The sequence below is a fragment of the Gorilla gorilla genome, chromosome 13 (genome assembly GCF_029281585.2).
Source record: "Gorilla gorilla gorilla isolate KB3781 chromosome 13, NHGRI_mGorGor1-v2.1_pri, whole genome shotgun sequence".
Taxonomy (NCBI): domain Eukaryota; kingdom Metazoa; phylum Chordata; class Mammalia; order Primates; family Hominidae; genus Gorilla; species Gorilla gorilla.
The window spans coordinates 123,731,191-123,746,571 of record NC_073237.2 but is presented as its reverse complement, the minus strand read 5'-3'; the positions used below and the strand labels follow the sequence as shown (position 1 = coordinate 123,746,571).

The 15,381-nt window shown below is 45.8% G+C and overlaps 1 protein-coding gene across 3 annotated transcripts in view; it reads right to left on the bottom strand.

Annotated features, from left to right (window-relative positions):
* Window positions 1-15,381, bottom strand: part of GARNL3 (GTPase activating Rap/RanGAP domain like 3) — a 170,291-nt gene that overhangs the window by 25,230 nt on the left and 129,680 nt on the right. For all 3 annotated transcript variants that reach the window (XM_019033704.4, XM_055351193.2, XM_055351192.2), the window contains 5 exons: window positions 14,398-14,496; window positions 13,932-14,048; window positions 12,903-13,078; window positions 10,934-11,092; window positions 2,938-3,004 (listed from right to left, as the gene is read on the bottom strand). In XM_019033704.4, coding sequence (XP_018889249.1) covers window positions 2,938-3,004; window positions 10,934-11,092; window positions 12,903-13,078; window positions 13,932-14,048; window positions 14,398-14,496 — 618 coding nt within the window. The remainder of the gene's footprint in view (window positions 1-2,937; window positions 3,005-10,933; window positions 11,093-12,902; window positions 13,079-13,931; window positions 14,049-14,397; window positions 14,497-15,381) is intronic.

The following is a 15,381-nucleotide window of genomic DNA, read 5'->3' as shown; positions in this document are numbered from 1 at the left end:
CATCTCCACTGCTGTAGTTCTGGTCCCACTGCTGTCCTCTCATCAGACATATGCAGTCGCCTTCTCCCTGGTCTCCCTACCCCTACCCCTTCGGTGAATGCCCCACAGCAGCCAGAGTGCTCCTCTTCAACCTTGTGGATCCCGTCGCCTCTCTGTTATTTAGGAGGCTGAGGCAGGAGAATCGCTTGAACCTGGGAGGCGGAGGTTGCAGTGAGCTGAGATCACACCACCATACTCCAGCCTAGGCAACAAGAGCGAAACTCCACCTCAAAAAAAAAAAAAAAAAGTCTATGAAGGTTAAAAAACTGAGTTCCGAATAAATACTCTGATGATTCTGGAATAAATAGTGGGAAAATAAAATCCTGTCATGTCAGGCAATGTGTTGTGGGCTTTACAGGTATCATCCTGCTTAGTACTCACAACAGTTGTAAGAAGCAGGTTTTGTATTCTTACTATTACTTATCTGAAAGCGAAGACTTAGTGAGGTTAAATATGATCGCATCAAAAACAAGGGGCACTTATGCGAGCTTTTCTAGTTTTCCCGGCATGATTATCTTTAAAGCACCATCAGCAAACACAAGAGTTTGTTTGCCCTTAGCACTGAAATTACTTGCATTAAAGGTGAATGATTACTGGGTGCTAAGGGCAGAGCCAAGTTTACTTTTTCTTTGTCTTTTTAAACAGTTAAAGACAGATTCTGGTAATAAAAATAGAGTTTAATTATTTAAAAAACCCAACAGTAGTAGCATATTGAACAATTTATACTATTTTTTCCCCTAAAGGTTACCAAGTGAATATATATTTTTTCAAATAACACATAACTGAAAGTTGCAATCTCCATTATAAAATATTTTCAGCTCTAACATATCTGAGATAAAAATTCCTCCACATAAAATTTATTTTTAATTTTGCTTTATTTTTAATACAGAAAAAAACTTCAATGATACAAATCAGTTTCAGATTTTGGGGAGAGCATTATCATTCTGCAGCACCTTGTTGAAAAGGGGCTTTATTGTACAGGCGTCTGTGATCAAGTCAAGAACATAGACTAAACAGGCAAATTCCACGTGTGCTGTGTGTGCAGGAATGAGTTAGAGAAGTGACCTGGATGACCGTGGGGAGAGAACTGTTTTATTGGTGTTGTTCACCAGATGCCTCCCAATGTCTTGGGAAAAAGAAATATGGAAAACAAAAGCCAGATTCCTGACCCAAAGAAACGGGAGGAAGTGGCATGGTTTGGGGAAGACTGAAGCTATGGGAATCTCTGAGGTTGCCAGGGCCTTGACCTTGGGATGTAAAGATACTTCTGATGTAGTGGATCTGATGTAGTGATGTAGTACACTTCTGTGTAGTGAAAACAGACACACACCGATCCCATCCTGAGATGAAGTCAGAGCCTGAAGCCGAAAGATGAGCAAAGCCATGAGAAATGGAACTCCCAAGGAAGGGTTCCGTGAGACCCAGAGGCTGCGGGAACCACAGCTGAGGCAGCAGCCGCTGAGTGAGGAGCCCGGCCTGTTCCAGTCAGCACTGGCAAATCTGGCACAGAGCCCATGGCATCCACATCTGTTTCCATGCCCTCTTTTTCTTTGGGATTAATTCTCCCACTCTAAAAACCTGCTCTATCTTTCTGTTCTTAACTTCTCTTCCACCTAAAATCCCTTCCATCCTTTCACACGGTTAAAGGATTAAAAAAAATCCAAATCAGTTTTTAAAACACTCTGCCACAAGTTATTCTATAGATGTCTCAGAAAAAAGAGCATACTTTATTTTAGAAAGGTGAATTTCTTACAGAAGTGACTTCTACCACGCAGCCATAAACCTGGGGATGCAGGGCAGCAGGAGCGGCAGCGGCCTGGCCCATGGGGTGTGGGAGAGTGGCCCGTTCCTGCTGCCTTGATGGGGCCCTTCTCATCACATGGGCCATTAAAGACCTGCTGTTCTAAGGAGGGTGCACAGTTCTGTGCATAAAATGTCCCCAAAGAGCAATTTATTGTTGAAGAGGTTTAACCACCTTCTCCTAATTTATTCCCCATAAATCTCAAATTTTGAAAGATGATGTTTATAAAACAACCTTCTCTTCTAATAATTAGCTTTCTTATACTTATTAATCAAAGATTAATTAATCAAAACATCTGACCCAGCATTACCACTCTAAATTGATAAAATCCTAGGCCGAAAACCATGTTTTATGTGTTGTTAGACTGGGCAGCTTTATCTAGGAAAATAGCTTACTTCTTTTCTTTTACCCTTAAAACATCATTTTTGTGAAAATGTATTATAATATTAGCTTTTGAAATGCTGAAAATCCTTAAAGATCCCATTTGATACCTTTGGTCTGCCCAACACCTACCCTGCCACCTAATCCAAACTAGGCCAACTGAGGCTGGATACCCTGGGTTGAGGCTGATTTCATTAATACCTGAGAAACAGCAAAATGTAGAATAGCGACAGTGGTTAAAATTGTGGGTGCTGGAGTCAAGAGAGCACCTGATGCAAACCCTGGCCCTGCTGCTTAGTAGCCACAAGACCTTGACGAGTTCACCTCTCTAGGCCTCAGTTGCCTCATCTCTAAACTGGGGATAATAACCGAGCCTGCTGCGGGCATTCATTGTGAGAATCAAGTGAGACAATGACCACAGCATACCGAGCACAGCACCTGGCACACAGTAAGGGCCCCCTAACTGGAAGCCACTGTCATCACTGGCGCATCCTGGAGATAGCATCACAAGTGCCAGTTCTTGCACTGTGTCACCAAGAGGCCTGGTGCGCAGCGGGAGACTCAGGGAGGAAGGTATTTTTCAGTTCCTTCCTGGAAGGCAATTACAAACCCAGGAATGATATACTGGGTAAATCTAAGGACAATCTTTTTAAATTGCCCAGAAAAAAAAACAGTCCATTTAAGCAAATAAAGATAAAAGCACATCCTTAACTTACAGTTGTAACACAACAGCAAACCAGCTTCTCCATCTTCGTACACATCAATAGCTGCAACAAAATTAACCTGCAATGATAACGGGCAACGGTAGTGGGCAGGCTGGATGCTGACCCTGTGAAAAGACTTTTTCAAGTTGTGAGCATTTGTGGAGGCCGTGGCCCTCTGTGATGCAGGTGCCATAGGGTCATGTCTGCCCCACCAGCACCCACAATGCACATTGGGGGCTGGGATTATAATACAATGGAAGTGAGAAAGAAAAGAAAAGAAAAAAAAGAAAGAAAAGTCTCTCCATTCTTTCTTCTCTGGGACTTTCTCATCATCTTTTCATAGCTGTTGAGAAGCTCTGTGTTTGGTATGTCTCCTCTCTCTATTGAAATGCCTCAGGTTTATATGCCATTATTTCCAATGGCAAAAACTGCAATTACTTTTGCATCAACCTAATATTATTGGCATTATGGTATAATTATCATTTTACAGAAGATGAAAGTGAGGCTCAGGGTGAAGTCACTTAAGTCCCTTGACTGGTACACGCCACAGCCAACATCTGAACTAATGTTCTGGTTCTCTTTCAACCTTACCGCTCTCGTACCTCCAGCGAGGCATCCTTCTGCCTCCAACAGATAAAGTCTGTGCACCTTAAAATCGCCACGGCATGTCTTCACACTTTATTCTTTCTCTGTTCTTCATGTCAAGAGAGGCAGCATGGTGCAATGAAAAGGGTGTCAGAACACCTAGTTCCATGGTCTGGGGCAAACTCCTCTCTCTGGGCCTCAGTTTCTGCATTTGAGAGGAGGGCACTCAACCTGATGGTGTCCTTGGTCCTTCTTGATTTTCAAAACTCCAGCCCTCTAAGAGCCTCCTGCTCCTTTCACTTCCTCACTTGTATTCTCAACCCTTAGAGCCTGGCCTCCTGTGCTTCCAGGAAAACCACCCTTTGAGCTCAGCCAAGATCTCCTTCTCCCCAACCGAAGGCCTTGGCCTCTGCTCATCTATCCATCCTGCCCTCTGCAGCCTCTGATGGGTGACATCTTCTGCCTCCTGCCCTCTCTCCCACCTCAGATTATTCTTCAATTTCTTGGCTCTTCTCTCCTTAGTAAAACCCCACTTCTATAGCTCCAAATTTTGCTTTGTGCTCAAAACCCTAAATTCACAGGCTCAGGCACACATTCTCCCCAGGGCTGCAGCCCCTAGACTATGTCGTTTGTTCTCAGATGTAACTGATTCCACATCCAAGTCATTAAAAGCAGGAGGTAGTGGATTGGGGGTGGGGAGGTTGGAGGGGCACAGACTGGGCAGACAGACGGGAGATCAAGCCCTGTCTAGGCCACTTACTGCCTCTGTGGTGTGTGGCAAATGGCTTAGCCTCTGGCCTTAGGTCTTCGTCTGTAAAGCAGGCATAATGAGAACACTGACCCTGCTGGATTGTAATGGGAATTCAGTGAGACAAGGCAGAGATTTTAGCACAGGGCCTCATGCATGATGAGCACTCAGTGAAGGCTATTGGCTTTTTATCTCCCACACAACCAGCTTTCCTTCTAAACCTCCTCCTTTTTGTTAGCATAACTATTCTCAAAGTCTCAGGGCCACCTCCAACCCAAGTCCAGCAGCAGCCTCTTCACACAGTTTCTCAGGTGTTTTTTTGTGCCCCTGCTGCTGTTCTAGGCTAAGCCCTGACCTCCTCGCAGGAGCACCATGTTGTGGGCTCCTGCTGGCTCCTCTGTCCCAGCCCTTCCGTCCACACTGTGCTCCTCCCACTGGCCCTGCACTGGCTGACCCTTCTCTTCACTGGTGTCACCAGAACACAGCCTTCACCTCTAAAAGGTCTCATTATGGTGCCAAGGCCCCAACTGGCCATCCTCAGCCAGTGCCACTGCCTGGGCTTGGGTGCCCCTTCCAATGGAATCCCCAGCTCTCTCCCATCTGTCATTATCTAGCACTGTACTCAGTGCCATTAAGATACAGAAAAGAATAAGGTGAGGTTGACCCCTTAAGAAAAAAAACCAGAAAAGCATATAAGTACGTAAAACAAGGTATAATGGGGCAAATGCCTCAACCAAAAGTTGCGGGAGCTCAGCAGGGAGTGACAGTGAGGACCAGTGGCTAAGAGCTCCAGCACTGGCATTGGACAGACCTGGGGGTTGTCAAATCCAAAATAATCCCCATGGCTCCTATCATGCCCTGTGTTTTAGGCTCTCTGCAGAGCGTCCCTCACCCTCTGGTGCTCTCTTGTCTGTTTGTTCCCTGTGGCTCCCCTCCCCATGAGATCTAAGGCTCATGACGCAAAGGCCTGTCTGTGCTGCTCACTGCTGGCCCCTCAGCATCCAGATCAGGGCCTGGCGGGTGGCAGGGATAGAATAAACTCATCGGATGGGCAAGTGAGTAAATGAAATCCCAGCGCCATCACTTCAGAGGCATGCGCACTCACGCCAGTTGTTTCCCCTCTCAGACCTTCAGTTTCTTCGTTTGTAAGATGGTAGAAAATAAGAGTATCTAGGCCTACTGGCTTGAGGACTCCAGGAGGTAACTTATCTAAGCACCTAGCACAGGGCCTGGAGCTTGGTAAATGCTCAATGTTGGCTGATATCTTTATTTAGATAAGGAACCAGCACCAATGGGTATATTACATGAAGGATGGTCCTGGAGTCCCCTCTGACCCCAGAAAGGAGCCTTCCTGGCCCCACCACTTTGACTTAGAATCACTTCCTCCTCAGATGTCCCTGTACATGTTAGTTTTACTTCACTATCTCAGCTAGAGGCTTTGTGCTGCACCGTGTCTGCTCTGCCAGACTGGGAGCTTCTCCACGGGAGGGGCCGAGTGCTACCAGCTTTGTGGCTGGACCTGCCATCCCCACCAGCTGTGGGAACATGGTCTCTGGAGTCAGCCAGCTGGGGTCCAAGTCCTGCCTCTGCCACTTACTAGCTGTGTGCTCTGGGGTAAGTAAGTGACTTCTTCTTTCTGACTTCAGTTTCCTTTTCAATAAAAATGGAGAAATGGGCCAGGCATGGTGGCTCATGCCTGTAATCCCAGCACTTTGGGAGGCCGAGGTGGGCCTGAAGTCAGGAGTTCAGGACAAGCCTGGCTAGCATGGCAAAACCCTGTCTCTACTAAAAATACAAAAAAAAAAAAAAAAAATTAGTCGGGTGTGGTGGTGGGCACCTAATCCCAGCTACTTGGGAGGCTGAGGCAGGAGAATCGCTTGAACCTGGGAGGTGGAGGTTGCAGTGAGCTGAGATCACGCCTTGCACTCCAGCCTGGGGTACAAGAGCGAAACTCTGTCTCAAAAAAAAAAAAAAAAAAAAAAGGAGAAATGAAGAGCCCCTTCCAAGACATAACGCTTATGACATGCTCTGACCCAGGGCCTGGTACACAGAGGTGGCCATTCAGTGACGGCCACAATTATTATAAGTATGGGAGGGTTGACTGCAGTGGGAAAGGTGAAACTAGACAGGCTTTTAGTTTAGAGATAAGGCCTGTGTGTGTGTTTGGGGTGGGGTGAGGGAGGGTGGCAGTGGTGACACGTACGGAGGAAGTTCAGGCAGCCTTCTAGACCAAGATCTATGCACAATGACCACAGACACCATGGGGGTACTTGGCATCAAGTAAGTCTACCAAGGGGCTCCAACGCTGTGCTGACAGGCAGACAGACGTGGCAATATTCAGAGAGTTGGGCTGCAGGACAGGTGGTGGCAGGCTTCAGCCCCAGGGCCAGGATTCAGAAATAGGCTTGGACTTAACCCTTAACCACTTCCTCTTCAGGCATGCCACAGCACTTTATTATTCAGACCTTTATCAACACTTATCACAATGACACCTATTTTATGCTTTGATATAGGTGTCTGTCTCCACCTTGGGACAGGGGCCTGGTGGGGTTCTTGCTCCTGGAGACCCTGATATGGCAGGTCTGGTGTAGGACATAGGCATTAAATCTTTATTTCATAAGTTTGATTAACAATAAGTAGTTCTGGCTGGGCATGGTGGCTCACGCCTGTAATTCTAGTGCTTTGGTAGGCCAAGGAGGGAGAATTGAACTATGATTGCACCACTGCACTCCAGCCTGGGACAGAGCTAGACCCTGTCTCTCTCTCTCTTAAAAAAAAATAAAAAGTAATAAGTAGTTCATTCTATTGGTATTTTAAAATGATAACAAATAATGTATGGTGGTTGTAAAAATTCAAAACACAGACTTGTAACAAGTGAAGTAGGAACTGTACCTCCTCTAGCTGGCTCTGCCTTCAGCCTTCCCTGTGATTCTGGGCTCAGCCCCCAGCTGAGAACCACTGGATTCTGGGCAGATGTCAAGATGAGGACCTGAGCCCCTCCCATAAACCAGGGACCCAGATCCCATGGCTATGCCTGCAGTTCCCCCTAGAGGAGCACTTGGTTTTGGGAACGAGGTCAGTGCTGGTGGTTAAAGCAGCGGCAGTGGGTCACAGCAGGCCCACTGGTACAGTGAACTTGACAGTGACTTTCAGAATGTTGCTTTAGTGCTTCTTAAACATTTTCTCTATTGAGCTAGGATTGTTACAGAACCGGGTGTGGGTACAAGCCTGAAATAGGGATCAAGTGGTCCTGGCTAAGAAAGGAGGAATGGGAGCAGGAAGCGAGGCCTGCCCAGTTAACACTGGTGACCACAGAGGCGGGCAGGCAGTGAATGCAGACGGAATGGAAATGAAATTCCAATGACCTAGGCTGTGTCAGCTTCTCTCTCCTGTCCCCACTGCCCTGTGTGCTGAGCTGCAGGAACATCTTGGTAAAAAGCTAGTCCTGTTCCCACAAGGCCTATTTCTAACCAGCTATTAGAAAACATACAGCTCATTATCTTTTTCATTTTCTTAGGGCTCATCTCCCCAATCAGACAGTATCCTCCTTGAAAGATGAGTGAGTGCATCTGACTAAGCACTGCTGGGAGCTGTGCACTGCACTGTGCCTGCTGGGAGCTGTGCAGCCGCCATTCTACCACGGGAGGGCTGTACACGCTGATCCTCTCAGAGCCAGGAAATAGGGAAGGGTTTTTTTTTCCTCTTTTTTCCTTAAAAACTTTTTTTTCTTGGCCGGGTGCGGTGGCTCACGCCTGTAATCCTAGCACTTTGGGAGGCCAAGGTGGGAGGGATCACGAGGTCAGGAGATTGAGACCATCCTGGCCAACATGGTGAAACCCTGTCTCTACTAAAAATACAAAAATTAGCTGGGCATGATGGCTGTGCCTGTAATCCCAGCTACTCGTCAGGAGGCTGAGGCAGGAGAATCGCATGAACCAGGGAGTCAGAGGTTGCAGTGAGCCGAGATTGCGCCACTGCACTCCAGCCTGGGCGACAGAGCGAGACTCAGTCTCAACAACAACAATAAAAATACATTTTTTTTTCTCTTAGGAAAAAACTTCGTATATTTGTCTTTTAAGAAGCACATAGAAGAGAGGACGGAAAACTTGAGAGTCGTTCCTGACAGCCATCCAAAAAACAAAACACAGAAGTCATCAAAGAAAATGGTTTTTAACCCAATTTATCCAGGGTCTTTACAAATCATAGGAAAAAGAAATCCTATAATGAATTATAGGACATTAAATATAGGTAAATAATAAAAACCACCATATAAAAGAAATTTAATAAAATGATATTCTCTATAGCCACCCTGACGAGTAAGTAAACTGCATAATTTTCAGCCACTTAAGCATGATTTATTTTAAAATAGAACTTGTCAGAAAGTTTCTCTGAAATGAGGTGAGGACTTTTCCACTAGCAAAAGCTAGCTAAGTCTTAGGAAACTAGCTGCCAGGAAAAGGACTGATTGAACAAGGACCTGCTGCACCATGGCATTTCTGCTTTGTTTGGCTGCTTACACAGTTTTGAGAAGGAAGAAGGGGGTGAGAACTTTTTTTTTTTTTTGGAGACAGAGTCTCACTCTGTCGCCAGGCTGGAGTGCAGTGGCACGATCTTGGCTCACTGCAACCTCCGCCTCCTGGCTTCAAGCGATTCTCTTTCCTCAGCTTCCTGAGTAGCTGGGATTACAGGCGTGTGCCACCAGACCCGGCTAATTTTTGTATATTTAGTACAGATGGGGTTTCACCATGTTGGCCAGGCTGGTCTTGAACTCCTGACCTCAGGTGATCCGCCGGCCTTGGCCGCCCAAAGTGCTGGGATTACAGGTGTGAGCCACTGTGCCCGGCCAAGGGGGTGAGAACTTTTAAAGTACAAATCAGGGCTCCAGCTCCTCAGAAGTCAGTGGCAGGAAGACATGCTGGTCCAGGGATGCCCAGGAAGTGGGGGGTGGCGGGTGGGGGGAGTGGGCAGCATTCCTCCCAGCTTTAAATTAGGAAGTTTCAGGACCCACTCCTTCTCCTAGGCCTATATTAGTATCACCTGGGGGCAGACTTAAAAAAATATTGGTTCTCAAGTACCACACACCCCTAGATTCTGATATAATTGGCTTGGCCTGGGGTCAGACACTGACCTTTTTAAAGCTCTCCAAGGGATGACAGCCAGGGTTGCAAAGCAATGAAATATACCAGGGATTCCCAACTTGGCTAAATATTACAATTATCTGGGGACCATTTAAACATACCCAAACCCATGCCACACCCCAGACCCAGGAAATCCCTGGAGGAGGAACACAGGCAGTGGTATATTTTCAAACTCCTCAGATGACTCCAATTGCAGACAAGTCTGGCCACCACCAATATAGATAAGAGAAATGATAGACCACTCTATGATCAATAATAGCTGAAGACAAGAAGGTCTCCTAATCACAACTACAGTTTTCTATTTCTTATTTTTCTGTTTCTTAAAATCTTGCTCTAATTAGGTCTTAAGTCTTCCTAAAATAGTAATTAGCAATTTTAATATTTATACAGAACATATTTACAATTAATACAAGTTGTAAAGCATAATTGGAAGAATTCTGCAGTCTGTTTGATTTAGCTGAACAGGACTGGAGGTAGCCTGTGGGTCCGGAAGCCCTCACTAGGAATTAGTCTCCCTGGGGCTGACATCCCCATTCTGTGGTTTCCTCAGTACCTAGGCCAGAATACTGGCTTGCACTGCAAGCTGCAAACCTCAATGGCTCACTGACAGCAGGCCTTGTCCTGCCTCACAGAGATACATACGTGGGCTGAAGAGCTCTGTGATCTGCTAATGTCAGTGTCAGTGTTGAACGCTCTCCAGTGACAGACAGGCTGCCAGGCCTCAGGGTGGTGAGTGCTCACCACTGTCCAGTGGGTGCCAAGGTTCAAACCCCACACAGTCACCTTTAGAACATGAGTGCAGTTTTGGGTGGCCCTAGATTTTGTGCCACACTAGGACATCCTTGTTCTCTGTGCATCAGGCCAGGGGTGTAGACTCTCAGGGCAAATCTGCCTGCTCACTCTCTCCTAATGGGTTTCCACCCCTTCTTCCTTTCCTACTGGGTTTTTAAGGGGGTAGGGAGGGTGCGGTACCCACCCCGAACACCCAGTCCCCAAGATGAGAGTCTGCAGTGCCTCAGAGGTCAAGCTTATTCTCCAAGGACCCTCCCAGGACAAATCATCCAACAAATGCTCTCATTTATTTAGTTATTATATTCAGCCTTTTGACTCTTCATGTCTTTTTTTTTTTTTTAATTTTAAATACAGACAGGGTCTTGCCATGTTGCCCAGACCAGTCTTGAACTCCTGGGCTCAGGCAATCCTCCTGCCTTGGCCTCCCAAAGTGCTGGGATTACAGGCGTGAGCCATTGTGCTCGGCCTTTTCATATCTCTTTTATTCGGAAGGATGGAATGGCAAGGAAAGATCTGAAAACTAAACAGGGCAAACGGGACAGTCACATGATAATAGATAGAACCATTCTGACCTATAAAAATGGTAACTTCACATGGCTCAGTCTAAATAGTGAATCACATAATACTGATGTGATGAATAGTACATAATTTTAAAGAAATCCAAATCATGGCATGTCAGGGTTGGAATACACAACGATGATTACTCTTTTCTGATTCTCACTTGTCCCCACAACCGCTGGCTTACCCTGTTGGCCTCCACGTGGTGCAGCCTGAAGGCTTCTCCTGTGCTCTCGTTCACCACATCAAATTGGTGTCGATAAGCCACACAGATGAGATTGTCACTTTCTTCAGCTGGCCCATCCACTAAGGTCATCACCATGGGAGAGTCGGACAGACAGATCTCCTGTGTGGTTGGTGAGGATACAAGAGACAGGGGTGAGAACAGAGCAGCCAGCTCCATGCCAAGCCCCACTGCCCATTCCCTCCTTACAGAGAAGGCACCCTCTCCAGGCTCCTGCAAAGCCCCATGCTACAGGGAAGAAGGGACAAGAGAGCAGTGCCAGGGGTCACATCAGACATCTCCTTCCCATAACCTGTCCTCAAGACTCAGGCCTCTGTCTACTGGAAAGGGTCGAGGCCAGGAAACAATTAAACAAAATGCAATCAACAGTATGGTCTGCTTTATCCCTTATGTCGTCTGGTCCTGTCCTGGGATTCAGTAATAGTATTAATAATTGCTAACTAATCTATTTGTGTACTTAACATGTGCTAGGCACTGTTCTCATTGAATCCTACTTATAAGGTAGGTACAGCTACTATTCTGTCTTACAGATGAGGAAACTGAGGCTTAAAAGTCAATCACAAAGTTTACACAGGGTAGAGCTAAGATATAAACTCAGGAGATTTAATTTCAGTGCTCATATTACATAAATGTATATGCTGCATGTAAATCTTCATTAAAATAGCAAATCACTATAGGAAGAAAGCTAATACTTAAGTAGAGCAAGATTTTAACGTGTTTTAACTTAACTGTCATGTTGCTCTGTCCCCTGAAGATGAACATTAGCAGACATGTTTTAACTTAACTGTCATGTTGCTCTGTCCCCTGAAGTTGAACATTAGCAGAAACTGATAGGCATAATTCAAAAGGCTTTAACTCTAAGCAAAAAATACCTTCTCAGCTCTCCAGTAGAAATACTCCATCTTAGTGGCCAATGCTAGATATATTCCATACCTTAATGTACCCTAGTCTTTAAAAGATAAGAGATGGTGACGTCAGGGAGGGAACTTGAGCCTGGAGGAGGTTTCTCTCACAAGCTCCCCCCCCCTTCAATCTCCCAGCAAATCCTGCTGACTGAGGCAAGCAGGAAAGCATTGCCCACTGCTTCTTCCCATCTCTCCTGCTACCAAAGCCACCAACCTTTCTTGCCAGGATCCTGCACTGGTCTTGTAGCAGGCCTTCTTATTTCCACTCTTGGCCTCCTAAGCGCCCCTCTACCCAGAAGCCAGGACAATCTTTTCAAAAAATGCCACTTCTCTGCTTCAAACCTTCCAGTGGTTTCCCGTCTCACTCAGAGTCAAGGCCGAAGTCTTTGCAATGGCCTGAGGGCTCAAGAGTATATTTCCCAGTTCTCTCTGACCTGCCTGCCTTGTTCCCTCTGCTCTTGACTGTGCCTTCAATAGGACCTCAGGGCCCTTGCCTGGCTGCTCCCTCTGCCTGGAATATCCTTTCCCTAGATACCCTCATCACTCACTCCCATACTTCTTTTGGATCTCTGCTCACAGGTAACCTATTCAGAGAGGGCTTCCTGGGACATTCTTTCTAAACAGAATCTCCCAACTCCCTGCTCCATTATCCTTTGTTCCCTCGCCCTCCTCTATGTTTAATTTTAGTATTTCTTTATGCCAGCCATCATAGCTTTATTTGCTTATTTCTGTTAACTGTCAACTGGAAAGTAATCCCCATCAGAAGACTTTGTTTTGGTCATCGCTGTGTCCTTCGTACCTAGAACAGCACCCGTAGATGTTCACTGGAATGAATGAGCTTTAGCTTTAGTCTTCTGGGGGAAACAAGGGCACCAGAGATGAGGGTTTCCCTAGTTGGCTACTAAACAGTGGGACAACCTCACTGGGTAACAAACTCTGGGTGGAAGGACAGAGTCTGCTTCAAGACAACTTGGTTGGGAGATAAATGATTTAAAGAGCAAACCTACCCTGATGTACTGGAATTCTTCAACAGGTGACTCAGACAGGGGAGATAACAATGAGGTGCTGGTGACCCCGCTTGGCTTATTGTGTTTTCTTGTGATCAGAAGCAGTTTATTCCGAATTGCAACCACAATCCTCAGCTCTCTGCTGTGGTGAGTGTTAATAGCATACAGGTGGCAGCCTGGGAGGAGAAAGAAATGATGCCCTACACATGACATGCGGGTGTGGAAGCCCCCAGACCTTGACAATTTGGCAATACCTAGGAACCCTGGAAATTAAGCATAACTCAGTGAATGGACTAAGAATGTTTCTGATACCAGGCAAAACGGAGACTAGATATTAAAATTAGATTGAGTTACAGGAAAATTAAGAAAGTCCTATTCCCAGCTGGGTGCGGTGGTTCACGCCTATAATCCCAGCACTTAGAGAGGCCGAGGCGGGCGAATAACCTGAGGTCGGGAATTCGAGACCAGCCTGGCCAACTTGGTGGAACCCCATCTCTACTAAAAATACAAAAGTTAGCTGGGAATGGTGGCGGGCACCTGTAATCCCAGCTACTTAGGAGGCTGAGGCAGGAGAATCGCTTGAACCCAGGAGGCAGAGGTTGCAGTGAGCCGAGATCGTGCCACTGCACTCCAGCCTGGGCAACAAGAGTGAGACTCTGCCAAAAGGAAAGGAAAAGAACAAGGAAGGGAAAGGAAAGAAAGTCCTATTTCCTATATTCTAGAGTTTGTGGACTTAACTTCAGAGCTCTGGGAACCAGTCTAAACATTTCTTCAGTAATAGATTTGCTAATAGAGTTTAATGCATCTCTAGAACCTGTTATGCAAGGCCTAGAATTTCTTCTAGTCCTCAATGTGTTTGTCTAGCTTTCAAGCTCCTTCTGGAAACAGTGATGCTATTTTTGTGATGTTTCCAAACAAAAAACAAACTAATAAGATCAAATTCCTACTCATTTTTATTTTCAGTAAAACCTGGGCAGCCTGAGGAAAAAAAAAATGAATTGAATGGAATCTACCAATCTATCAAGTCACCTTTTGTTTTCTCCAACTTGTTTTCTCTGCAGTCAGACCTGTTCTTCCCAGCCTGCTTCCCCTCAAGGCCCTTTTGCAGAGCACTTAGCCTGAAGACAAAGAGGCGAGCATCTTTTCCTGGTGACATAAAAAAGACAGAGGAGGAGATTAAATGGAAAAGTAAGGTAACCTGGAGGGCCTCCAGGGGCAGACTGTGTAGAAAAACTAGGATTGGAGGTGTTCTGGAATTCAGGAGGCACCCCACACCACTTTAACCTGACAATGCAATTACGTATGCACCCCTTTCCCCCCACGGCTTCCCTCCCCAGAGAACAAAGGGGCCACTGAAGGATCCCAAGCACTGCGCATCAGGAAAGGAAACAGCTGGCAGAACTTATGCAGTCAGACCCCGGCGACCTGTGGTGTGGGCCGCAGAAGGCAACTGTTTTCCTTCCTCCACAGCATGCCACCCGGCAGGGAATACCACCTTTGTCTGCTCTGAGAACCAGAAGGTCCAGGGTCTCAAGCACATGCATTTGCTTCACTGGCAGAGTTCTGTCAAACACGGGCACTGATGGAAGGTCATCTGGAAAAGGAAACCTGGTTACCCATCACTGCAACCCAGCCTACGCTTTCCAGAACCCACCAAACGTGCCTGTGGGTAGTTTTGAACCCAAGTTATCTCTAGGCAAGGAAGGAAGTCAGCTTCTAGGGCTTTCATAAGCTCTACAAAATACATTCAAGCACTATTCTCCTAGCTCAGGAAGAAGTACTGATGCTTTCTTCCCATAGGCAATTCTATATCCCGAACTCTATATAGAGGGTGTAGCAGCAGAGGCATGAAAACGCTATTTGTATTCATCAAAGAAAAAGCAACATCTCTCAATACCAATTTTTACTAGGGTTGTACCAAAGGCCTGAACATCAAGTTAAAAAAAAAAAAAGAGCAGCCATTTTTCTCAAGTATTTTCTCATTTTTATGTAATATTTGAAATTGCATTATATCTTAGGTCATATTGTATATACCTCAAGAAAGCAAAATTAAAATTTCCTTTTGGACTTAAGATAAATATAAACACACTCTACCCTAACATGTCCCGTGTTTGTAGCAATAGTAGTTTGCCTATACATTTTCAGTATTTTTTCCCAAAGGAATAGGAAATCTCCTTTTTAGACAAAAACATAAATAAAGAGAAATATTAACTAAATTGCCAAAACAGCAGGAAAAACGAACTGAAGTGGGAATGCTCAGGGAAATCTCCAATAAATGGATGGTTCAAGACATTGCACTTCCACACAGGATTTGTTGTTGAGGTTACTTACTGAGAATCTAAGTTGCTAACAATTACTTTGCTCCTGGGGGCCCCGAGGACACAGGGGGCTAAAAGAATTACTAAGGCTGTTCCATTCAGTTCTGTAAGCAAAAGGGTCTGTTCTGAGATGGATGGCAGAATCAGGGCAAGGCAGAGGT